Source organism: Takifugu flavidus, chromosome 19 (genome assembly GCF_003711565.1).
Source record: "Takifugu flavidus isolate HTHZ2018 chromosome 19, ASM371156v2, whole genome shotgun sequence".
Classification (NCBI taxonomy): domain Eukaryota; kingdom Metazoa; phylum Chordata; class Actinopteri; order Tetraodontiformes; family Tetraodontidae; genus Takifugu; species Takifugu flavidus.
In genome coordinates this window covers 8,911,111-8,935,836 of record NC_079538.1, presented here as the reverse complement: position 1 = coordinate 8,935,836, position 24,726 = coordinate 8,911,111, and the positions used below count along the sequence as shown (strand labels likewise).

General features: G+C 51.0%; 1 protein-coding gene across 1 annotated transcript in view; it reads left to right on the top strand.

Moving 5' to 3' along the window:
* The window catches only part of nbas (NBAS subunit of NRZ tethering complex), a 91,221-nt gene extending 80,113 nt beyond the window's left edge, over positions 1–11,108 (top strand). The window contains exons 50-53 of the mRNA XM_057016293.1: positions 1,215–1,354; positions 3,802–3,949; positions 4,463–4,597; positions 10,384–11,108. Coding sequence (XP_056872273.1) covers positions 1,215–1,354; positions 3,802–3,949; positions 4,463–4,597; positions 10,384–10,659 — 699 coding nt within the window. The 3' untranslated portion in view covers positions 10,660–11,108. The remainder of the gene's footprint in view (positions 1–1,214; positions 1,355–3,801; positions 3,950–4,462; positions 4,598–10,383) is intronic.
* The last annotated feature ends 13,618 nt before the right edge of the window (positions 11,109–24,726 follow it).

The following is a 24,726-nucleotide window of genomic DNA, read 5'->3' as shown; positions in this document are numbered from 1 at the left end:
TCCTCCCACTCCTCCTCTCACTCTCCTCTCACTCTCCTCCCACTCTCCTCTCCTCTCTCCTCTCCTCCCACTCTCCTCTCCACTCTCCTCTCACTCTCCTCTCCACTCTCCTCTCACTCTCTCCCACTCTCCTCCCCTCTCCTCTCCACTCTCCTCTCACTCTCCTCTCACTCTCCTCCCCTCTCCTCTCCTCCCACTCTCCTCCCCTCTCCTCCCACTCTCCTCTCACTCTCCTCCCCTCTCCTCTCCTCCCACTCCCTCTCACTCTCCTCCCACTCTCCTCTCCATGTGACTGGCTGATTAGCTACTTATGCTAACAGGTGGCCATCGAGTGAATATGCAGCAGTTTAATGTTGTGATTGAGCTTCTCTAATGTTTTCATGTCTTTCCAAATCTAATACACTGTTGAATTTTCATAGATTTTATTTCCATAGATTTTCTGCCACATTTCTTCTCCAGAGCAATGAGATGAGGTGTGTGTGCGTGTGTGTGTGTGCGTGCGTGTGTGCGTGCGTGTGTGCGTTTGTGCGTGTGTGTGTGTGTGTGGGTGTGCGTGCACTTGTGTGTGTGATAGCCTCGTGTTGGCAGGTTGTAGTTCTCCCCTCAGAAATCAGCCGTGCACTGAAGTGTTAAATCACACTAGAAGCCAACCTTTGAGACAAAAAAAATTAATTACTTCCCCCCACCACCCCCCTCATCCTCCTGAGCCTTGTCCTCCTCCTCCTCCTCTTGAGCCTTGTCCTCCTCCTTCTGAGCCTTGTCCTCCACCTCCTCCTGTGCCTTGTCCTCCTCCTCCTCCTGAGCCTTGTCCTCCTCCTCCTGAGCCTTGTCCTCCTCCTCCTCCTGTGCCTTGTCCTCCTCCTCCTGAGCCTTGTCCTCCTCCTGAGCCTTGTCCTCCTCCTCTTTGCAGGACATAGAGGTTCAGCCACAGGTGAGGCTGTGCTGAACCAACAGCGACGGGCTCGATGCCTTGTTCCATCCATTACACGTCGGGTTTGAAGCGTTCACACTTGTTCATATTGAGATCCAGGTCTGCCCCCCCCCCCCCATTAAAGCCTGTTTTGAGATCAATCTACTTGTGCCACTATTCTTCACTTTAAAAGGGAGCAGATGGATGATCTCAGGTGGAACACTGCTGTTCATCAGCAGTGATACGTGCTGCTCTCCCCCCAGTCTCATTCACCCCCCCCCCCCCCCCTTCCCCTTCCTCCCAGGTCCAGATCGAGGATGTGGAGACTGAGGAGAAGCGACTCGCCCTCTTCCTGGAGCTGCTGGAGGCCGCGCGGAGGTGGGACGACTTCCAGCTCCTGGTGCTGCTCCTGCAAGCGTGGCCGCCCATGACGACGGGTGACACGTAAGACAAACACCTGTCGCTGTTTGTGCTCCTGGCAAGAGTTAAATCAGATGATTGACGCCGTTTTTTTTGGGGGGGGGGGGGGGGGGGGGGTTGTTTTGTTTGCATAAATGCTGATAAATGAGGCTGCAATCAGCAGGAGGACGAATCTGGAACCTGTTTAATATCCGACAGGGTGGTTTTAGCGGCATCCTTTCAGTGCTTTCTGCTGTAAAAGCGCTCACACACACACACACACACACACACACACACACACATTGGTGTTTAACCATCGTTGGAAGTGCGAGCGTTCTCGGAGGACCCGGCTCGGTTTCCTCGTCTCCTGAAGCATCCGGGGAACAAGTATTTGTAGTTTTGGCCATTACAATGATCGAATCATTTATTTAGAAGATTCAGCAAAGTTGCTTTGATGATTAAAGCAGCATCGGGACCAAAGGAAGTGCTTTTTACCTTCAGTCAACTGGGAAGAATCACAGATTGCGATCATCATGACAGATGTGCTTAGATTTGCTCAAAAGATTGAAGTCGACTGGTTTCATTTCATTTTTTCTCTCTTAAATTAACATTCTGTTACGTCCCTCTTCATCACAAGTGGTTAAAATCCCATTTATGCTCTTTATAAAAGACCAGATTGAACCGTTTTAGCATCGTTAAAGGGAAACTGTTGATTACCAGACGGAATATGAAATGAGTCAAAAATGCCGCTCTGGGGTTTTTCCCCATCAGACCAACAGGGTTCCCACCTCGCCGGCCGGTGCGGACGATCCGGTAAACGCCAGCCCAAACCGCCGCTTCCTTCCGATTTCCCTCCTTTTGCTCCCTTTCATCTTCATTGAACTTGCTTGCGTTCACGTGCCTCGCCGCGTCTTTGATGCACGCAAGCCTGAAATTGAGGTCTGGTCTGCGTTCGCCGTGCGTTTCATGCGCGGCGGCTCTTACATCCAGCCGTCGTAATTTGGGACGCAAACCTGGGAATGACTTAACCTTCAAACGCCTCGTTACGGTCCCTCCGCCTGCGCCGTTATCTGGAGGCGTGCGAGACACGCGGCTGACCGTAACTCCCGCTCTGACTTAGCGTTTAATCCTGTCAGGTGTGTTTACTCCACATCTAAGCGGAGATTTGGTTCAACACGGGGAAAAAAAACAAACTTGCAGGAAGTAAAAAATAAGCCAGGTTGTTTGGCAACCGGGTATATTTTTGTCTGGAGCGGGGGAAACTAATCTTGTGGAGCAGGTTTAGCAGCAAGCTAATCCCTTCATGAGGAGAATCTGTCAACTTTTGTCACATGTGTTTCCAGCTAATATTAGATTTGATGTCAGCTGCAGCAAACAGGCGTCGGGGCTGCGCTGACGTCCGGACCACCGGGCACGTCGGTCGCAAGGAAATAAAAAGATAAATCCCACCGTTGAATACATCACCAGAATTAGCAGGTTTGCTCGTAATGAGGAGTCTTCACACGGGTTTGGCTCCCTCCCAGTCCGGCTGTTTTAGCCAGAAGTCGCATCCGAGTCACAGTTCAAAGCCGCAGCAGGAGCTGGCGGTGACTCGGCCCTGCCACGGGTTCCCTGGGGCCCCCCGGTAAAGGGGCAAAAGCAAACCTGCAGACGGAGCCTGGGCGGCTGCACGGAGGGCTGCGGGTGTCTGGGACCGCAGACCTTCTTATCCTCTCACACGCTCTTTAACGGAGGCTCGCGCGCACCCGTCCTTATCTCTAATCTGACATCAGCCTCCATCTTAATCCCACCATAATTGAGGGTTTATTGACAGGATTCCATCGCTCCTTGAACACTCGGGGGATTTCTCCCCATCGTTTCTGCTTCCTGTCTTCCAGCATGTTGATCTACATTTAAGAACTCATCTCTTTAAATAAAGGCCTGAAAAAAACTCAACTAGCGGCGGCTAGCGACAAAAAGGCTGCGATATAGCGTTAACTCTTGCGATCTAGCTAATTAAGTTAATGATTCCAACACAATCATCCATAAACTAAGATCCAATTAAGAGATAACGAGTCCTTCTGTGGTTTCCACTCACTTTTTCCCCACTCTAACCATGACTGATGTGCATTAATAAAGAGCTGTGAAGGTCATGCCTCCATGGCGACTCTGGTATTTGCTGGCCTCGGTAGAAACTAATCCGTCACTCTGGAGACATTAGCAAATAAAGTGACGTGTGTCAGAGCCGACGGGAGTTCCCCCGGCGTTCCCCGCCGAGAGAAAATGCACCGTTTATTAACTGCGAGAGGGTCGCGATCAAACACGCCAGCCCCTCGCTCGCAGCGGCAGAATTTATTAGCTTGTTTCGAAGCCCCCTGATTATTGTGCTGGCCTTCTCCTCTCATTTGTTTTTAATTCATAGGCAGGCTGCTATAATTTTTAAGGCAATATGATTCAAACTGTATTGTTACTACGGCTACTGCGTTCACCTTCATCTTCCTCCCCGTCTCCAGGTCACAGTCGGAGCGTAACCCCTGGGTGGCGCTGACCTCGGCCTTGCTGACCCGCTGCCAGGGGTCAGAGGTCACCTTAGACCTGGGTAGGCAGGTCGTCGCCATGGTGAGATCGCTGTACAACACCAAACACAAGCTCCCGGTGCCGGTAAGCATCACACGGCGTAACTGCGACATCCCAAAGCAGCGCATAAGCCCGAAAGCTCCGCGTTAGCATCAGCGCTAGTCCGGGCGCCGCAGCGCTCGACACCCTTCACGCACGTCATGCACCGCTGAGCGCCGCGCACGTGGGGAGCCTAATGCCATTTTGTGTGTCTAGCGCCAGCTGACTGTGATATTGGTTTAGCGCTAATGCTATTCAGCGTGAATAGGCAAGTGTCTGCCCGGCTGGCTAATATTAGAACGCCACGGAGGGGGGCGGGGGAGGGGGGGGGGGGTAGGCGCTCTGCTCTCCTCTGCTCTCAGCTTTAATTTGAATCTGCCCAAATGAAACCGGCGGAGCATGGGGGAGTCAGATTGCTTCGTGATAGCCATACATTAGCGCGTGTGGCTGCGACAGGGCCCGCTGCCTGCTGCGTGTGGTTGGTGGAGGTATTATGTTCCTGCCTGATTAACCTTTCCTCTCCCCTGCCCCCCCCCCCGCATCCCTTCATCTCTCTAGTGCCTCCGACGCATCGCTGGCCTGATGCTCCAGAGTGCGGCCGGCCTGCAGCAGCCGGCCCTCAAACTGATGTCCGAGAGCGGCGACGAGGAGCTGCTGCGGCTGACTCTGGATCAGATCGGCAGCATGACTGCAGTAAGTCTCCGCCCACCCGGATGCCCGGGCTACACAGGTGTCGTGAAATCATTTCAACCGGCAGATGAAAGCACATCGTTTGGGTGTAAATTAGGGCACGAGACGCTTCGGACCCCCGAGTGTTTGTGAGTGCGTTCTGGACGTGAGGTGCATTAAATCCACTCGTCTCTTCTTTCCAAGTTTTCCGCGCACGCCGTGTTGTTGTTGATACAGCGGCGCCCACTTCACTGGGGAGGCTTCAGAATGATTATTTCACATTCGCGAACTGTTTATATTTGCCACTCGAGTTACCGCGGGGGGGCGGGGATGAAAATAAAACCCAGCGACTCTGAGCGGCGCCGCACATCGCTCTGTTCCCGAAACCTCTAGAACAACAAAAAAAACTTCACTGAACTTCTCAAAACTTCAGGTCAGCCCGGAGTCAGAACATAAATCCAGTGTTTGGATTAGCACAGATAACAGGATTAATGGGGACCAGGACGGCCGCCGCCTGGAACACAGAGAGTTTTCATCTAGATGTTCCTGCCATCACTATGTTTTACACCTGTGTGTGTTTCTGTGTGTATTTCAGCGTGTGTGTGTGTCCCTGTGTGTGTACATTTCACCAACACTGTGGGGACATTTTGCAACGTGGGCTATGGCATTAGTCCTTTTTCCTGGCTGCTGGAAGAAGGCTCCGTTCATTTCTCCAAGTGTTTTTTTTGATGATTTGGGATGCAGTGGAAATAAAAACCACACGCAATACCAGAATTTGCTTTTGACCCTTTTGCTAAAAAAAAGAGGGCAGATATTGAGAGTCCTTACAAATGCAGGAAGGCCAACACGTGTGTGAAAACCACCTTCATACGTCATTTTGAGCCATTTTTCTGAAAGAAACACTTTCTGACCTGAAGCTTTAGAGAACCTTTTCTACATCAGTTGAAACATCTGGTGACAGACTTGAGAAACATCCTGTGCATTAATAGATCCAATAAGACGGTAGGCGGGTCGATGCGGGTCGATGCGGGTCGATGCGGGTCTTCTCACGGGACGGGTGGAAAATAAACAGAGCAAAGACATTAAAAAAAAGACGTCACATAACAAAAGTCTGTTCATCTCAGCATTGAAACAGTCCTGTGCCGCATGCGTCCGGCCTTGGGAAGCAACAGTGGGATTAGAGTGGGTGGGCCCAGCCGGGCCTGATCAGATAGGCCTCTTCCTCAGAGTCGTCCTCCCGGACCCAGCAGACCCGGATTAGATCAGAGTACGGCTCTCTAGGAAGCGCCAGAACCCCGCTTAAATGAAACGGTGCAGTCCTCAGCATCGGCGTTACCAGAGCAGTGCGCCGCCGCCGTCCCCCGCAGAGACCAGAGAGAGCGACTGAGAGGGGAGGGAGGGAGGGCGAGGGAGACCGGAGGGAAAGGTAACATGACAGAACACGTGTGTGGAAATGAAGAGATCCCCTGAGGATAGAGAGGACAGCACGCAGGTGTGTGTGTGTGTGTGTGTGTGTGTGTGTGTGTGTGTGTGTGTGTGTGTGTGTGTCTGTCATTTCCCTCACCAGTGGCACATCAGCGCTCGCTCTCCTGATATTGATTCTGACCTGGGATCGGGTTCTTCTGCCCAGCACCAGTTTGATCCGCTAACCTCGCTGCTTTATTGAAAGCGCTGGTCAACATAACCCGGGCTAATCTGGGACCCGCAGCCGCTGAATGCACCCCGCTGGGAAGCCGCCGTGTTGTCACCTGTTAAACGAGACATTTGTGAGGGGACACATGAATGAATTTAGGGGGGCTGTAAAATATTCACCAACTGCGCCGCTAAATTGCTAATTTCCTGCTTGAAATACTCATCTCATATTACGGCAAATCATCCGTTAGGTTGATTTTGGAGCTGGAGCATCGACCCCCGTTGGTAAAAGTCACATGACGTCGATTTAACCCAAACAAGCCTAACCCAGACGTGTCTGTTGCTAGCGGTTAGCGGTTAGCGTCTTTGTCTCTGCTGCAGCTGGATCAGTCAGAAATCTATTGTGTTTGCAGTAACGAAGCCTAATTGCTTTGCAGTTTCTAACCTTTCATCCCGACACGCTAAACAAAACTAATTAATCTAAGAAAACGCTTCCCAAGTGCTGGACTCTTTTTCTCCCATCCTTAATTTAGCAGGTCTGGGGTTAATTTAGGCCACAACCAACAATATATTAATCAACGCTGCAGACGCTTGTGATTAAACATGAAGAAGAAGCCCGGCTGCGGCTGATTGACAGGTCTTATCATTAGGCGCCGTTTCTGGGCCTTTGGCTCTGCGTGTGGCGTGTAGGTAAACACGGGGATCTGGGATACTGAACCCCCCCCCCCCCGAGATCACACGAAAAAGGATAAATGTTTCATCAAAACACTCTCATGGAGAAGTCCTTCATGCGGCTGAGGTGGGGGTGGTGTTTACGCGGTGCTGCAGGAGGCCATAGGAGGATCCCTCTCTCCCGCCCTCTGACCTGCTCCTGCTCCTCTCACTGAAGATGTATGGCCCACGAGGAGCAGAGGGGGAGCAGGGGGCCGGGGGTTAACACCAGCCCGACTAATGGCAGACAGACATGAGGGGCTGATAAGAGCTGCCCCGCTGTTATTAATGAGCTGTCAGAGCAACACGTGGAGCTATAGGTGCTTCGCGCGTCCTCCGCTCAAAACTTTAGCTGGTTACCTCGTTCTAGTCCTCACCTGCAGCCCTGGAGGCTAACCCCGTTAGCCAGTGGCGCTAGGTGGGACATGCTGATGGATGTGCTAGCAGTCGTAGCTTACAGGAGTTCCTCATTCCTACAGTCTAAATAGTGTCTCTGCCTGAAAGTGTTTGTGTGATTGAGTCGTCTAATTGCTGATTGAATCGGGCTCGTTTGCCGCCTCTTGTGCCATATTGAGCCCGTTGGTTCAGCTGCGTTTGCCGGTTGACTCCTGATTTGCTCCGGTGTTTTTTCTCATGTGCGTAATCATATAAATATATAAATATTTTCTTCCCGTTGTCGTCTTCTTCTGTCAGTCTCAATCTCGTCAGTGTGTTTGTGCATCGGCCGGCTGAAGCTCCAGGATGGAGAGATGGGGGGGGGGGGGGTTGGCTGACAGTCCAAAGAATCTTTATGATTTAAATGATAAAAGAAGGCCAAGCGATGCATTAGTGAATCGCCTGCGTGAATAGTAATTCCAATTAAGCTCTCTGCGGGCTTTAGCTCGCAGCTAAGAGCAGAGGAAGACGCTCACAGGAAGTGGGGGAGCTGCACGGCGAGAATCCTGAACGAGGGTGACCAAAGCAATCAGGTAGCGCTTATCCGGCGTGGAGAACATGTTGGACAGACAATCCCGCCTGCCTGTCAGGAGGTGAGAGGAGGGCAATGAGGACAGGATGGGACATCTCACGCTTGTGATGCGCTTCTGTCTACGCTCACCGGCCCACGGGGGCCCACGGGGGCCCGCGGGGGCCGCGGCAGCACACCGGAGACGCCTCTTGTTCTCGCCACGGAGGCAGAGACGCCGTTTGAACCTTCAGAGATGTTGGGGAGGGGGGGCTTTTAACGTCAGGGCAGGTTTTCATGTTTGTCAGGCTGCTGAGCTTTTGAGCCGGGAAGCGGCGCGTGATGGAGCCCCCACCCCCCCTCCCCCCCACCTCTTCCCGCAATGGTCCGATTACATCCAGCATGAATTTTTAAAGGAGAGACAGGAAGGTGAGGAGGTGAGGATCCTGGGAGAGGCAATTAGGAGGGACGGAGAAGACAGCCGGGAAGATCGCTTTAAACCCATGTTTGGAAATTTTAAAGCACACGCATGCAAATTTACCCCGGCTAATTTCAATGAAAGACAAATTAATGGTTAATTCGCCGTGTAGCAATTACGCTTATTCACAGGTTTCCGTAGAGATGGGCGAGATCAACAACACCTCAGCACCAAAAGGCAGCTTAGCGTAGCCTCAACTCCCAACGGAGGGCGGGAACAGCGCTCTTCCACACGCCACAACAAGATCTTATCCTCCCCGTCTGCCTCACTGCAGGCAGGAATCCCGTTTTCCACAACACAGACTTCCTGCTTCTGCAGCCGCGTGCTGTGAAACATTCATTCCAACAACAGAAACTTGCATAACGCTAATTTGGGACGGGCCTCTCGCCGTAATCGGAGACCACTGAGACTCACACTTTGAAGCTGAAATGACTAAATTAATGAGTATCAACACGGTGGTTGTATTCCTCCTCGCCCACCGAGGAGAAGGAAAGCTGCAGCCTCGCGCTGGGCTGCGGGAGGGGCTTCGGATTTATTACAGTATTTTTGGGCAGAGATCTGCCGCCCGCCATCCCGCTCGCAGTGCGTGAGCCCTGAAATGTGGCACACTTGTTCGTGCCGGAGAAAAGGACGGAAAGTTAGCCGATATCAAGATTCCCCTCCATCCCTCCACCTCACCGATGCTCTTTCACATCTATTTTCAGCACAACTGTCAATCAAACGGACTCTTTCATGACACCATTGGCCAGTAATAGCCTTGGAAACGTGTGTGTGTGTGTGTGTGTGTGTGTGTGTGTGTGTGTGTTTGGTAATGTTTGGGTTGCCTGGTGCTTTTGATCAACCGGTATTTTATTGTATACCTCCTGTATACTTTTTTATTCTTGGTTCTTTTCACTTTCATTTCCAAGCAGAACATCTTCGTCCATATGTTATTAATTAATCTGAGAATTACTCGTCTGATTGTCGCCGCCGGCAAATTGTTTCCCTATTAGCATTTTCTGAGTCATTTCAGTAATTAGCAAACATTTTACAAATGAGGTTATGCTAAATTTGCTCTCCGAACTGAAAGTTGTGACCTTCAGTTTTGGTCCCGTTTGAATAATCTGGAGGAAACTTTCGCCGCCGTCCAGATACACAAAAGCGTGTGTGTGACACTGGCAGCGCACGGTGACCCCCTCCTCATCGCTGCCACAAACAGAGGTGAAGATGCTGTTCTGTAGGTGAAAGATGGCAGGAAGTCAGCACGGAGGTGTGAGATGGTGAATAGGTGTGTTTCCTGCCGCCTTTCGCCACGCGGAGGACGCCGCATCTATAATTGATCTGCCTCGGTGCCAGAAATACCCTGATGGGGGGTCGCCGCCCTCCGCCACATCCTCTGAGCCCGACCTTAATAATAGACACTGCCAATGGAGATGGAGGAGAGGAGGCGGAGTCTCGGGAGGAGGCGGGGTTTCAGGAGGAGGCGGGGTCTCAGGTGGAGGACCACACTATTAGCCAGTACTTTGCAAGGTGATAAAGAAATTCTTATTTTTAATAATTATTTCCCAGTTGAGTTTGAAGGTGAAGTTTAGGTTTTGATGTACAGTAGTTGGAGTCAGTTGCCCCACGAACAAAGCCGCATTTGTTTGTTTGTTTGTGTGTGTGTGGTGTGTGTGTGTGTTTGTGTTTGTTTTGCAGCCGCACGTGGTTTGACCTCGGGGTCAGCATCTGGTTGGAGCGCCCTGACCTCGTCAGGGTTCCTCATGCGTGTAACAGCATAATCAGACAGCCCGCAGCAGGAAGCTGCAGCTGCCTCCATTTTTCTTTTGTTTGTTGTTTTTCTCTTTGTTGTCTTGCGCCCGCTGACGCCCGTCTGCGAGCCGGTGGATGTTCTGACCGCAACAGGTTTGTCTGCTGCAGAACATGCAGCTGACGCTGGCGGGGGGCAACTGCGAGGGTGGTAAATTGTGGGGATGAAAACAACAGAAGAAGAAGCAGAACCGAGGCAGCGCTCCTGAGGAAGAAGGTGTTCTTCACACTAAACGCTTCTCTCCTCTCGTTCTCCAGGAGACGGCCGAGTCCTGCGACGCAGAGCTCCTCTCCTCGCTCCTCGACGCCGGGCTCCTCGTCGGCTGCGTCTCCTCGGCCCTGTACCCCCCCCTCAGCTCCCACCTGCTGTCCCACCAGCAGGAGGGCGGCTGGGACGTGGAGAACGCCGCTGCCGAGCTGCTGGCGGCCGGCCACGGGCCCGAGGCGGGCTCCCTGCTGCTGGCTCACCGCGGGACCCACCCGGCGCAGTTCACCTTCAACTCGGCACTGGCTGTTCTGAAGAAGTGGCTGTGAGGGAGGGGTGGGGAGGCAAGGTGGGGTGGGGGGGGGGTGTTGGAGCGCAGCCACGCTACGGAGGAGAAGGGAAACGCTGAGTCGTATCAGGTTGGACTGAGATCTGAGGACTGCACCGGGTCGGGTTTGAGGAGACATTTATCAGCCCTGAGGGCCAAAAAAGGTTCAATATTCAACCACGTAGAAACACACACTCACACACACACACACACACACACACACACACACACACACACACACACACTCTTCCTAGAAACGTCTCTGAGCTGCTCCTGTCCATCTCGGGGACCACCAGCACTGACATCCTCTCTGCCCCCCACCTAAAATGTCTGATTAATTTCTTCCACACACGCCCCCCCAGCTGCCCCCAGGCCGTAGCTTCTCCTGGGGGGGCAGCTCTGTTGCTTGTGTTCCACCTTCTGACCTGAAATAAAAACAGCGTAACGGCACCGAAACGACTCCTGTTTTCCTCCCGTTTCCCACCATTGCTAATGTCTCTCTCTCCCTCTCTCTCTCTCTCAGCCAATCATTTGTTTTCACGTTAATTAACACGGTTCTAATTGTTCCAAACGCTCCCTGACCCGCACAGCTAGCGGCAGCTTCCTGGTTCGCCTGGAGCTGCTGTAACCTTTTCCTTCTCCAGAAATCATCTGGAAGTTATTTTTGACTGCAAGCTTGAAGGAGGTGGGAAAAAATCCAATGGCCCTGATTTATTTTGTGTCAAATTGGCGCTAATGTGATCCCCCCCCCCCCCCCCTCTTCTCTCTCCCTGATTGTGCTCATAACAAAGTTAATGATGCGGTGATGACTGCAGGTTCCCGGAGCCGCTAATTCTGCTTTAGTCTCCACCGTCGCTGCCACATATACGACATTTTCAACTTTTTAGAAACCTTAAAAGCCCTGTATATCCAGACGTTATTGATGAGACGGTTGAAGCTAACCTGAACGACCACAGACGGACGTGAACCCCATCGGTTGTCAACCAAATCAATGGGCTCCGTGTGATGACCGTGCGGCTGAAGGGGCTTCAGAGGACCAGACAAATGAGTGGTTTTATCTTTAGGAACAAAACAAAGGCGCCGTAACCAAAAAGAACGGCGTCTCTTTCAAAGCGTTCTCATCTACAAAGCGTCGTCGTCTCACCCAGATTGTTGATATTAACCGGTCTTGATGGAAACCCAAAGCTGCAGGGTCCATTTAAATCCCTGCAGTCAGGAATGAGGTTGGAATGTGCTTGATGCCATCAAACGGCCCCCTGAATCGTATTCAGGGTGGAAACAAACGCACAGAAAATGGATTCAAGAGCAAGCCCAGATATTGGAAAGCTACCTGACTACTAGCTGATGATAGATTACTTATTTCTACGGATCACTGCCCTGAAACGTCTCTGTTTTACTGTGTTCTCGCCACCAGTCTGAACTGGGAAGCTGGGTTAAAGGATGCTAACCTGGTTCTGGATCACACACTGGTTTGGGTCTTGGAGAGAGATTCTTTTACTTCTCTCAACTGAAGATGTGTGTAGAAACAAATCAATCCTGCCTCTTTAGATTTAGAAAGACTTCTGTCAAACCTTCTGTCAAACCTTGGTCGGAGGTCTCTTCATCGTGAAATCTGGTTTGAACATGTTCCACACGCTCGATATTCCTGCTGAAGAGCTACTGACACGTCTGTTTGGACCTCTGCCTACACGTGCACCCCGCCCTCAATGCTGAATATATTTCGCCTTCATTTGGCGCTCATCCAGGCCCAGCAACCTTTCTGCACCAGCAGGAACATCTGCATGCACAGATGTGGTGTGAAAACAAGATTCTGTTAGCATCGTAGGCTAATGTTGCTAACACTGCTTTCACAACTGCAGAATTTCCGACATTCCAGGGGCAAACGTCTTCTTCCGATGGACCCCCACCCTTCCCAGGCTGGATAAACGCAGCATCACAGGCCGCCACCTGTCAGAATCCTTGATTTTATCTGTCTGACGAGGCTGCCTGTGCAGGCGGCGAGCCATCATGGCAACCCAGGAGGAGAGAGTGAGTCCCCCCAGGGAGAAAGTTGAATGATCCAGGATCTTACAAACCGTCTCCTCTCAAGAGAGGTCAAAGGATCTCCTGAAACGGCGTTTAACTCGCGCCTACAAGTGCCGAGCAAGGCAGCGGTGTGAGCGCAGAGGACGGGAAGCTGCACGTTCCTTCCTGCTGCCTCTGCATCATCCAGCCTTCAATTAAACAAGACTGAATGTTGGCCGCTCCAAGGTCACCTCTTTATTTTTCTTTCTCTGACCTGCGGCCTTGGACTCTGGAGGAACTCCGTTCCATACACAGCTGTAAATAAAGAAGTGTGCAGAGAACATTCCACACTGCCTGGAAGGAGGAAAGAAAAGAGCAGAGGGAGATGATGAGGAGAGAGCATGGATGCGGGACAATGGCACAGGGACGCCGCTGCGACCTCGGCGAGAAGCACAGGAAGAACCACCGCAAAGAATTCCTGTTAGTAAAGATGAGGGGAGGATTCAGATTCAACAATTCAGGGGAAATCATGATTTATCTTCTTTCTTTAGGTGGAAATGAACTGCCGGCGGTCAATTTTATGCAACGCTTCCAGGAGCTATCGGCGACTTAGCCGGTTAATTTCCAATCCTTGAAAGTCATCAATATTCCTTCCATTTGCAACGGAGGCCATACATGAACGCATAAATATTCCAGTAATTGTTTTAAATCTCGACCTCGGCTTCTCCCAGAATTAATGGTGATCAGTTTGGTGCCGGGGTATTTGAGGCTAAAAATAGAGTTCAGAGCTCAGCTGCGCGTGTTTCATAAAAATGAAGCCATCTTGTCCAGATACGAAGCGACAGGGCTAACCGCAGCCTCGCAGGAACGTTCCGTCTTCGTTATGTTGTTTCCACGATCGGCGGTAGCCAAATTTGAGGACGCAATCTAATTTTCTTTGACCGCACAGGCTAATGTGCTGAAGCTAAATGGGCGAACTAGGCCAGAGGAAATCAACAGATGATTGTGACATGTAGCTCAAAAGTTTTGTTAGTGTGGTTTTTACGCCGTTTTTCTCAAAACTAGCTGGATGATTTTTTTTTGGCTTGAGTAGAGAGGAAAGTCTGGTTGTGGCCAGCAGATGTTCGTCTCATTTCCAGCGGCCGCTAACAGCAACAACTCAAACGCTGCGGAAATGTTGTCAATCACTTGGCTAATTTTGATCCCCCCACCAGCTAACTGCTGCTAAAGAGACAAAGTGGACAAATAAGTTTAATTATAAGCCTCTAAAAACCATTTCCCTGTGGGAAGGATCCATATGGAACGCTTCTGTGATAGCTCAAAGGCGCTGCGGCGCGCTCGCGTCGTGGTGTCACCACGTCCCTCTTGAGTTCTTTTGAATTCTTCAAGTTCTCAAACAACGTGAAACATTTTGCCAGCAGTTCAAGGTCCTTCTCTGATGTTGAAACGTGGCAGAATGAGGCCGATCGCGGCACAACTGAGAGCCAAGAATGACATCTGATTTGAGGGCACTGACGAAATGGCTCGATTTGCATTGGAGATGCGCCTCTCTCACCCCCCCACTGGTGGACAGCCTGACTGAATAGTTAATAATAGATTAATATGTGCTTTTTGATTCTATGGATGATTCTCTGCATGTGCAGCAGCGTGTGAATAATAATGATGAAGGATGAGCTTCTCTGTGATCGGAGGAGAGCAGCCTGAAGTCGGGAATTCTCTTCTGACATTCCTGTTGCGCTGGAGCGAATTAAAGGTGGAGGCGACAGACGTCACGGCCCTCCTGGAGACGGTTTCCAGCCGTAGCCTGTTGTTGGAGGACGCGTAGAAGTTTGGGCCACGCTTGGATCGGAGGGCAGCAAAGGTTTGGTGCAGCGCGTCGCCGGGCCGGCAAGCCCCGCCCCCTTTTAGCTGGCGCAGATTGGCCAGCAAACATGTGAGTGCGGCATTTCTGGAGCGAGATGGGACCAGACGGGTGACGTCACCCTCAGACCGACACGCTTTCACATCACACGTGAAGTTTCCCTCCAGCTGTCACGAGAGGAGGTTCGGATCGGTTCTGCTCCATCCAACACGCTGACGGGCAAATCAAAGCTTCCCGGGAAAAGTCAAGCCAGTGGCGCAAGAGGCAATCAGTTACCATGGCGATTGGCTGGGGGGGGGGGGCAGTGTTTTGTTCAGAGTGTCGCTAACGGGCTCTGAGGATGGCGATGAGGAGATGCTTAGGGGGTAAACAGTTAAAACACGGGGAGGATCCAGAGGATCAGCTGTTACTCTTCTTCTTCTCTGTCCTCTGTTCTCCTCCCCAAGAGACATCTGCCTATTACCCCCCCCACACACAGGAAACCCCTCCTCATCCCCAGCTCAGGCTCTCCGCACAGGTGTCCCACAGGCTCCCGTGATGGATGGGGCGGATAACCGTAACCATGGAAACCGCCTCCCTCATCCCCGGCTGAAAGGTTGATGTCTGGTCAGCGGATAAGCGGGTGACGAGGTAAAACCCCGGTGAAGAGTGATTCAGGCAGTGTGACACCCCCCCGCCCCCCACCCCCCACCCCTTAATGTGTCACGCCGTTAACGGATGTCAGCGAGTGATTGGTGGGGGTCACACGGGAGGGGGAACAAGAGAAGAAGAGCTTGTGTGACACGAGGACAGTGAGCACCACAGAAGAAGAGCAAAAAGGCCGATGAATGGAAACAAAGCCGCGGCTGCGTGGGCACATGGGAACGTTGCTGTGCACGTTTACGGCTGCGCCGCCGTTATTCCTGGACTCAGTCGTCCAGGTGAGGCTCGGACTCTGGGTCAGCGCGACCGCCGTCACCACGCAACCATTACTCACTAGACGGGACGCAAAGTGATGTCGACATGCACCTTTTTGAGGGTTTCTGCCTTGAGAGGCTCCATTAACAGGTGACACATCCACATCCTGTTGTTGTTGTTGTTGTTGTTGGGTTAGCTGCACTACAGTCGCCCCCCTCCCTGCTGCTCAGCCCCTGCCGGACGTCCTTCGTGCTCCTCAGCCAGCAGATGGGAACGGTTCCCTGCCCTCTTGGAAGATCTGAAACCCTGATGAGATCAGGAGTTCTTCCGTTGTGGCGACATCGATGATGCTTCCGTGAGGGCCGTGGACGCTGCAGCATTCCGCAACAATCAGCAGCGGCGTCGCCGAGTTAGGACCCCCGACTGGAGCGACACGGGAAGCTTTGCTCTCGCCAATCCGATTCAACGCTGCTGTGAAACCAGATCGACCGCGGCTTTTTTTTTTTCAAAGGCAACTGAGGTGTCGATAAAGTTTCAGGTCTCATTGAGCTGGGCCAGATTAATTCAGCCCTCCAGTGATTAATGAAGTGGCGTCCAGCGCCTGCACTGGTTAATTCGCTCTCCTGACAGAATACATTTTTCACTGCCGGAGCCCCTTTTAACGCTCCAATAATCAATAACACCATCCGATCAGATTTTCTGACGTCATTCTGCAGCAACTCCATTAATCCTCTTGAGCTGTTTGATTGACAGCCGTCATTGTGTCGCTATAGTAACAACAAGTGTGTGTGTGTGTGTGTGTGTGTGTGTGTGTGTGTGTGTGTGTGTGTGTGTGTGTGTGTGTGTGTGTGTGTCGAGTGCCACTGGAAACTTTCACCTCATTTTTAGTGTCCCTGAAGTATTTTTGCTTTCCATTTAAGCACTCTGGGCTCTACTCAAGGTTTCTTCCTGTTGAAAGGTAGAACAGAATTATGCTCTTGGTCTTTATCTGAATTTTGAAAGGTTTTACGTCTACAAGGGGACTTTGTATGATTGTCATTCAAGGAAATCTGCCACAAAGGGAGGTTTTGTGTGAAAAAGAGTAAAATAAATCCTATATTTTTACAGTCTAGCACGCAAGAGTTTGTTTTGAATTTGATATTAATCAAAATGTGACTCATTAGCGAGCAGCTGCAACGCAGAGTAAACTGGCTGATTAGAAAAGTGTAATAATGCAGATTAAAATTCTGTCTCAGTATTTCCCCTTTTCTTCTGCATTAGTCGTTATCCTCCATCATCTGTGCAGCGTGTCTCTTCCCAAAGGCCTTTTCCCTCGCCGCCGCTCATCCGGCAGCGTGCCTGGAATCTGGAGCGTGATTAATACCGCGGACAAACACAATTAAAAATAGGTTTACGGCTGATTATTGACATATGTGAATAATTGACCTGGGGCCTCACTCTTGTGTCGGACCATGACTGGTCCGTTCGTTCCGCTCACGAGCGTTTCTTTAGAAGCAGAGTTAAAATCCTCCTGATCGGCTCTCGAAGCGTCTTCAGAGGGTGAGAAAATGCTGATCAGCACATTAAAGTGCAGCAGCTACAGTGACAGCGTCAGGAAAAAAGGGGTCTGTAATTACAATAACACAAATTGCATCTTGTTGTGTATTTTGGTTGCCCGCGGTTACATCCGGTGCATACCTCCAGCTGCTGAAGCAGAAAATCGTTTTCTTTGGACGATGTAAACGTTCATAACAACAATCCGGGCCTTATTTTGGATTTCTTTCAGAAGACACGCGCATGCTGTCACATAAGACTCTTGTGATGGTGCTTCTCCCAACATAGCAGCTCACAGACCTGCCAAACCCTCAAGTGGCTCTTGGTTGCCTGGTTGCTGCTGCTGCTGTAGCTGCTGCTGTTGTAGCTGCTGCTGCTGTAGCTGCTGCTGCTGTAGCTGCTGCTGCTGTAGCTGCTGCTGTAGCTGCTGCTGCTGTTGTAGCTGCTGCTGCTGCTGTAGCTGCTGCTGCTGTGTAGCTGCTGCTGTAGCTGCTGCTGCTGTAGCTGCTGTGCTGCTGTAGCTGCTGCTGCTGTAGCTGCTGCTGTAGCTGCTGCTGCTGCTGCTGCTGCTGTAGCTGCTGCTGCTGCTGTAGCTGCTGCTGCTGTAGCTGCTGTAGCTGCTGCTGCTGCTGTAGCTGCTGCTGCTGTAGCTGCTGCTGTAGCTGCTGCTGTAGCTGCTGCTGTTGTAGCTGCTGCTGTAGCTGCTGCTGTAGCTGCTGCTGTAGCTGCTGCTGCTGTAGCTGCTGCTGTAGCTGCTGCTGCTGTAGCTGCTGCTGCTGTAGCTGCTGCTGTAGCTGCTGCTGTAGCTGCTGCTGCTGTAGCTGCTGCTGTAGCTGCTGCTGCTGTAGCTGCTGCTGTAGCTGCTGCTGCTGTAGCTGCTGTAGCTGCTGCTGTAGCTGCTGCTGTAGCTGCTGCTGCTGCTGTAGCTGCTGCTGCTGTAGCTGCTGCTGCTGCTGCTGTTGTAGCTGCTGCTGCTGCTGTAGCTGCTGCTGCTGTAGCTGCTGCTGCTGCTGCTGTTGTAGCTGCTGCTGCTGCTGTAGCTGCTGCTGTAGCTGCTGCTGTAGCTGCTGCTGTAGCTGCTGCTGCTGCTGCTGCTGTAGCTGCTGCTGCTACTGTAGCTGCTGCTGCTGCATTTCCTGTTGAGAAAAGTTCCCCGGAGTCCTCGGCGTCGAGCAGGCTTTAATCGATTGCTGCTGCCTCGCTGGTGCCGCCGACATTTCTCACTTCTGAGCTTCCACCTGCGCCTGATTACTTATCATTATGTTGTCATTGCCTCCAACATCCTATTATATACAAATAGAGGTGATAGGTTGACGGTTCGCCAGGCGGGGGAAGACAAGGCCACCATTTAGTGGGCGTTTGCTCTCATAGCATCTGTCTAGATTTAATTACACTTTTAGCTTCTCTCCCCAGAAAGCCTGTGAAGTCGCCGTGTCAGGAGAGCGCAGAATAAATATAATGCATGCTAGCATGAGGGTGGTTCACAGGAGGGTGTTAGCGCTGTTGGAGCTTTAATGGACGTCGAGGCTGGAGGATTTCTGGAGCATCAGACAGGAACATGCTTGTGTTATTGCTCCTGGTTACTGTGGTTGTCAAGGATTCAACACATGGTTGATATTTTGAGCAGAAATGGCAGAATAACAACCAACTCGGCTGAATAGGGGATAAATATAAATGAGTCTTAAAAGCCTACATGCACCCGGTGCACTTTGGCATGATATCAAGGCCCTCTTGTTGCTCTTTACCCCCCCCCCGTGCTATTTTTCTCCGCCTCTTGTTTCATTAGACCTGATCTTTTGTTGAATTGCTCTACGGGGCCCTTTTTTCTTTCCCTATCAGTTGTTTTCCAGGTGGAGAGGCTGTGAAGGGTCTGATTTATGGCGGCGGAAGGAGCCACGCTGGACTCCAGGCTTCCAGTGGGCACATGCGAAATTCCAGGTTCCTGTTCCTCATGGCTGCAGATGATCGGAGGACTCGCAGCCTCCAGACTCCCACCACGTTGCATTATTGATACAAGCACACTCTCAGTCCGCTGACCTGTGTTCCATCACACCTGCCCTCACCTTCTCTTCATTCCCAGCGTTGGCTCGCGGGGACGCGGAAACCAAGGGATACAGGGTTGCTACGGTAACCGCTCTTCTCCCAGGACCCATCACAGCGGCGCTCAACAAGCCTCGACTCGAACCTCCTAAATGGCGTCCATCAGTTTGTTTCCTATTTCGACAACTTCCTGTTTAGTAGCAGCTAATTGTCCTCAGGTCAGTTATGACACTTGTTTTTGTAATAACAGTGTTGTAACACAGTTATACCAGCACCTAATTCCATTTTTAGTCATGTGGTTAGTGAAGGAGGCATCAGGTCGGAGGACAGAGACCTGTTTGTGTTCGAGTTCCGCATATTTCAGCCATTTTAAACGGCTTTCCCCAAAGATCCCGACTGGCCGAATCGGCTTTGTTACAGGTGAAATTATATAACAGAAGATGAAGGCTCTGTTTAATAAACAGCAGTCTAATATTTGATTTTGAAATTCGTGTTACCTGCCAACCGTAGGTGTGTGAATATCTTATCTCATCAGAACAGCGAACATCAGGTCTGGGTCGGAGCGACAAGACGCTCCTTTGTAAATGAAATAATAGCAGCTAATTGCCACAGCCCCCCCGAGCTGACTGTTATTTTGCGAACATAATTATTGAACCGTCAGCCGAGTTTCCGTCTCCGGAGCTGCTCCTGTGATCCGTGTGGCACATCTGGGCTAACGTTTGTTTTCCTGCACAATAGAAGAGTTAAATGAATAGTTTCAGGTATTACATGGAAAGGTCAGACTCCCGTATCGGTGCTGGGAGAGAGAAGAGGAGGGGGAACGTGCCTTTGCTCCGCAGCCTTTCTCTCTATGCTCGCCGTTTCTCGTAATTGCTTCCCGACGATCCCCCCGACGACGACTCCAGGGAGAATCTTATCGGCCCGGCCGCTCTTCCACCAAACGGATCCATTATTGAACAGCCGGATCTAATGGAGAGGTACTTTTTTGTCTTTTTGACTTCATCTTAAATTGTACTCTAAATGCCGTTAAAAGTGTGTTTAAAGGTCACCTGATTGTGTGGTTGATCCACAGTTTTTGCCACACCCATCAGGAGGAGCCCCCCCCATTATGGGCCTGCTCCCCCCCCCCCATTATGGGCTTGGTCCTGCTCCAGGTTTCCTCCTGTTCACGTTCAGAATCTGGCTGTCTGAAAAGTGCCCGACTGTAACAGGATTGAAGGCATTCCTGGGGATTGTACGGTATTTTTGTGCTGAATCATAGGTGAGCAGCGAGCGTGCACGACGCGCTGATTCCCTGTCACTGTCACGTGCACGTCGACGTGCGCTGCTCTATTTTTGCGCCTTTCTCATTTTCTCATCAATATTTTACTCCCTCACCTCTGTTTTCTCTCCACCCTTCTCCCTTTCTGTCTCTGGCAACAAAATGAAGTTTTTATCCACGCTCGACCACACACACACACACACACACACGCGTGGCGCGCACACACACGTGCACGCTGGGCCGGCTGGCAGAGCGGGGGCCCACTGGGACAGTGTGAGCTGTACGCTGCTGTAAAGAAGCCGCCACTGCCAGATGGTTGCAAACAATCCTTTTCTTTTTTTCCCTGTTTGTTTTTTAACCTTTATTAAGCTGCAGTAGGTCGCGCACACGCGCACGTGCACGCTCGCACAGGGTCATTTAGCAAACCCACTGCTGTGGTCAAGGGCAATCCTCGATGTTAAATATAGGTTTGTCAAATCATAACCCCCCCCCGAATCAATCGCAGCTGCCCCCATCAGCCCTCACGACACTGGGCAGACAGACGGAGACGGCGCGGGGGTTAAAGGAGCAGGGAGACCACATGGAGAGAAAGGTAATAGCATCACACCCCAAAACTAATGGAGCCAACCTACAAATGTAGCCCCCGTGTTTAACCTTTGGACAGACGTAACTACAGGTGGCGCTCTCTCGCTTTCAAGCTTAAAGTGAGCCAGACAGTAAAGGTTCCAATCAGGAAACCAATCTGACAGGACGTGACTCATCAATCATCACAGTCATAGAGAAATGGAAAGGAAGTGTTTCTGCTGCTCCCTGCTCGTCCCAGAGTTCATCAGCTCGGAGCTGAAGTTGCCGATTTTGTCAGGTCACATCTGTGAGGCGTCTGATTCCTGACTGACGTCTGACAGCAGCTCAGCTCCTGCTGTGATGGAAACTCATTTTCACTTGTATTTTACTTGGTTTATGATTGCTTTGGTGAACGGGAACCAAAGGAGTCATTTTGGGCGCAATCGGGAACTCCTCATGGGTGAATATTCCTGATATCTGCAGAGATGGTTTCACCAGTGGCGCCGACAGAATTCCGCGGTCTCAACTGGTCGTGACGTCAAAAACAAAATGTGTCTGATATTTCTTTCTGATTATTCATCCTAGTGCCTCATTTATGAGTCAGCCTGTTGACAAACAGTTCGAATAACAAGAAATGATTCCCGACCTCTTCTGAAAAATCCCCCGTTTCCGATGGATTGATTGAACCTCATTAACCAGCTGCAGGCTGGCGCCGGTTCTGACCTGACGACGCTGCCCCGACACGGCGACGCCATCAAAGCCCGCGCTGGCGCCATCGTGTCGCCGATGCGGCCGACGGGAAAACGTTTTAATCCTTTGTCTGCTGTCAGTTTCCGGATGAAGCGCGGGGTGTTTAACGGCGGTGGGTGGGACTGCGGCGGTCCGACACACGCCGGGCTAAATCAACACGCGCTCTCCACGTGTGCCGGCGCTTTGTTCCCTGTAAATGCTTCAATATGGTGATTCCAGAGGGCATCGGGCCTTCGGAATGCCTTTATCAGGACACACATGAAGGCCCTTGTTCCATCAGAGCTGCCTCCCTCCCTCCGAGTCATTTCTTTTTGCAATTTTCTGCTTGGTTTCGTGTTCCATTACTGGCAGATTAGGCTTTTTTCCCATCCCTCTGCCTTTCATATACACTCATTTATGACTGGGCTCATGCACACAACACACTTGGAGCACACACACACACACACACACACCGGCTGTATCACCACCGGTTGCGTACAGTCGTTTCGGGGCCCCTGAATTGCTTCCTTTACAGTGAAACTGAAAATCAATTCGCCATTACCTGAATCGACGTTTTAAGGTGCCGCGACAGGAGAGGGTGCGTTTGTTCCCCCCAAATTCATCCTGATTCCCTTTTTATGTGTTTACTCCCGATGTGAGCCGGGTCTGCGTCGGGAGAATTGGCCAGAATTGTGGCCGTGGCGTTCCATTAACTTTTAAGAAGCTGCATCGACATTTGATGGTTTTCAGTTTTCATCGTTAGTTTCCGGCTCTTTACGTTGATGTTTTAAAGCGCTGCTGGAACCCTCGTGGAGCGTCTGGGAATGTCTCATCAGAGCGGCGCCACTGGCGGGATGGACTCTAACATCTTTGGAGCCTTTGGTGAGAGCTGGATGCAGATGAAGGCGGTGGAATGAAAGACAATTCACATGATCCTGCACGTATGTTCCTGCAGTCGCCACCAGATTTGCACCGGAGGAGTCACGGCAACGTTCTCAACACTGATTAGACTAAATGACATTGATAATGATATTTAATAAGGTCAATTTGGTCATCAACTTTTCAATAATAATCCCTAAAATGTGGAGGATTTGGCTCCATCAGAATGCAGATTGCAGGAGTGCTGCAGGACTGCACTCTCATTAACTGTGGTTGTGCATGTTGAGCAGCTGGATATATATAAGTTATATATATATAACTTATATATATGACTTATATATATCCAGCTATAAGTTATCTATGTGGAGATCTACTGGATGTGGTTTTAAAGCAGCTGTGGTGCTGCACACCAGCACGTTCCAACAGACAGATGTGCTCATGTAGCTGGATGTGAGGATTGGTCCTTATTGTGTCCTCCAGCTCTCGTTAGGGCAGAATTAACGCGTTGCTCCAGCTCACCTGAAGGTTGTTTCTGGAGTGCAGGCGCAGCCAATCATGTTGCTCCCATGTTGAACACACACGCACGCACACACACACACACACACCTACCTGTGTGATAAACAATGACAGATGAGCTGCCTTTTCCACCCTCACAAAGAGTGCACAAAGGTCCACAATGATCTTGGTTTTGTTTAGCATTTTAGAATAAAGCAGGAGTTTAAATGTCTTGCTGGGATTAGCTCACTCAACACGGGGCTTAGCACGTCCCGTCAGCGGGAAGTGATTCTCAATTATTCTTCACAGGCAGACCATTAAATTAGCAAAAGAAAACATTTAGAGATCCGCCAAAAAAGCTGAAGAATAAAGGATGAGTCCGTGTTATTAGAAACAAAAGCCGTGACCACGTGCATGCGAACATTTTTCTCCTCTGATTTTGCTGGTGTGATGGTGGAAGGTGAGATTAGAAACCCCACGCGGGTCACAGAGCAGCGAGTGTGAGAGCCTGACGTGCACAGTCGGACGCAGGTGTCAGAAATGAGCGCGGCTGCATAAAAGCGCAGGAGAAACGCTGCTATGTGTGATTTTAGCACCGTTGGTTCTCTTTCCAGGCATTTATGCTATGGGGGGGGGGGGGGGGGGGCTGACAGGCGGATGCAATTATAGACAAAAATAGCGGCCACTTTAGACTGCATTTGTGTGTTTTAACGTGGGTGTGTGACGGGGCAGGGGCCTCTGCAAGGTGTCATGTTGGGAACACAGACACACAGTTATGGAGTGGTGTATGGTATTAAAGTACCACTCAGGAATCTGTGTGTGTGTGTGTGAGAGAGATGCTCTCTACTGAGCAAACATCAGTGGTTGAGCGTCTGCGTCATCGGGACGTTAATGCGTGCTCCACGCTTCACCTGTTGCCGTTAGCGACAGGTAGCTCATTATTCTATGAAACCCTCATGATGAGCTGCAATTTCACATTCTTCCAATTAAAAAATTCTGCTTTGGTTTTGTTTCCAAAGGTGCGACAGGACGTTCGTTACAGTTGTTACTGGGTCCCTTTCAAAATAAAGTTTCTTTCTTCCTCATTTTGGGCTCCGTTGAGTGTGAAACTCTCGACGCCGCATTAAAGATTCTGGGCGTTTTCTCACCGTTAGCGGAGACTCGTGCGTGAGGACGCTGCAGGCGCTCGTCCCATCGCTGCCACGTGAGGCTTCAAGAACCTCAGCTGAATGTGACCAGATGGGGAGGGGGGAGGGGGGGGATGAACTAGCTTATTCAACCAAAAGATGCGAGCGAAACTTTCAGGTGGGGAAAAAGAGGAGCGAGAGCGTCGCTGCGGAATGTTAAAATGTGAACTTTTTGCAGGGAAACGCTCTGGAGCAAAATGTTAAGAGAATGACATTTAGCGGTGGGTTAGTCAGAGCTGGGCAGCGGGGGGGGGGGGGGGGGGGGGGGGCTCTCATTATGACATTTACAGTAACCTTTTCCTCTGGCTTTTTAAAAAGGGTTAAAACCACAGAGACGGAAAGATGGGGCCACGTCGGGTCCTTCTCATTAATCAAGCCGTGATTGCGTTGGGCCACAGCCCAACTCTTCCTCTCACTCATTAAGTCCCGAGGTGGACGAGGAGGAAGAGGGAGATGAAGGACAGGCCCACATAGAGAGAGGAGAGTTGGATGGATGCAATATTTGTCCTTCAGCCAGCCAGGATGGCTTCAGAGCCTCGGACGGACCTGCAGTACTTTATTCAAACTGCTGCTAACGTCCAGAGTAGCTCAGCGACGATGCAGATCATCACTGACGTC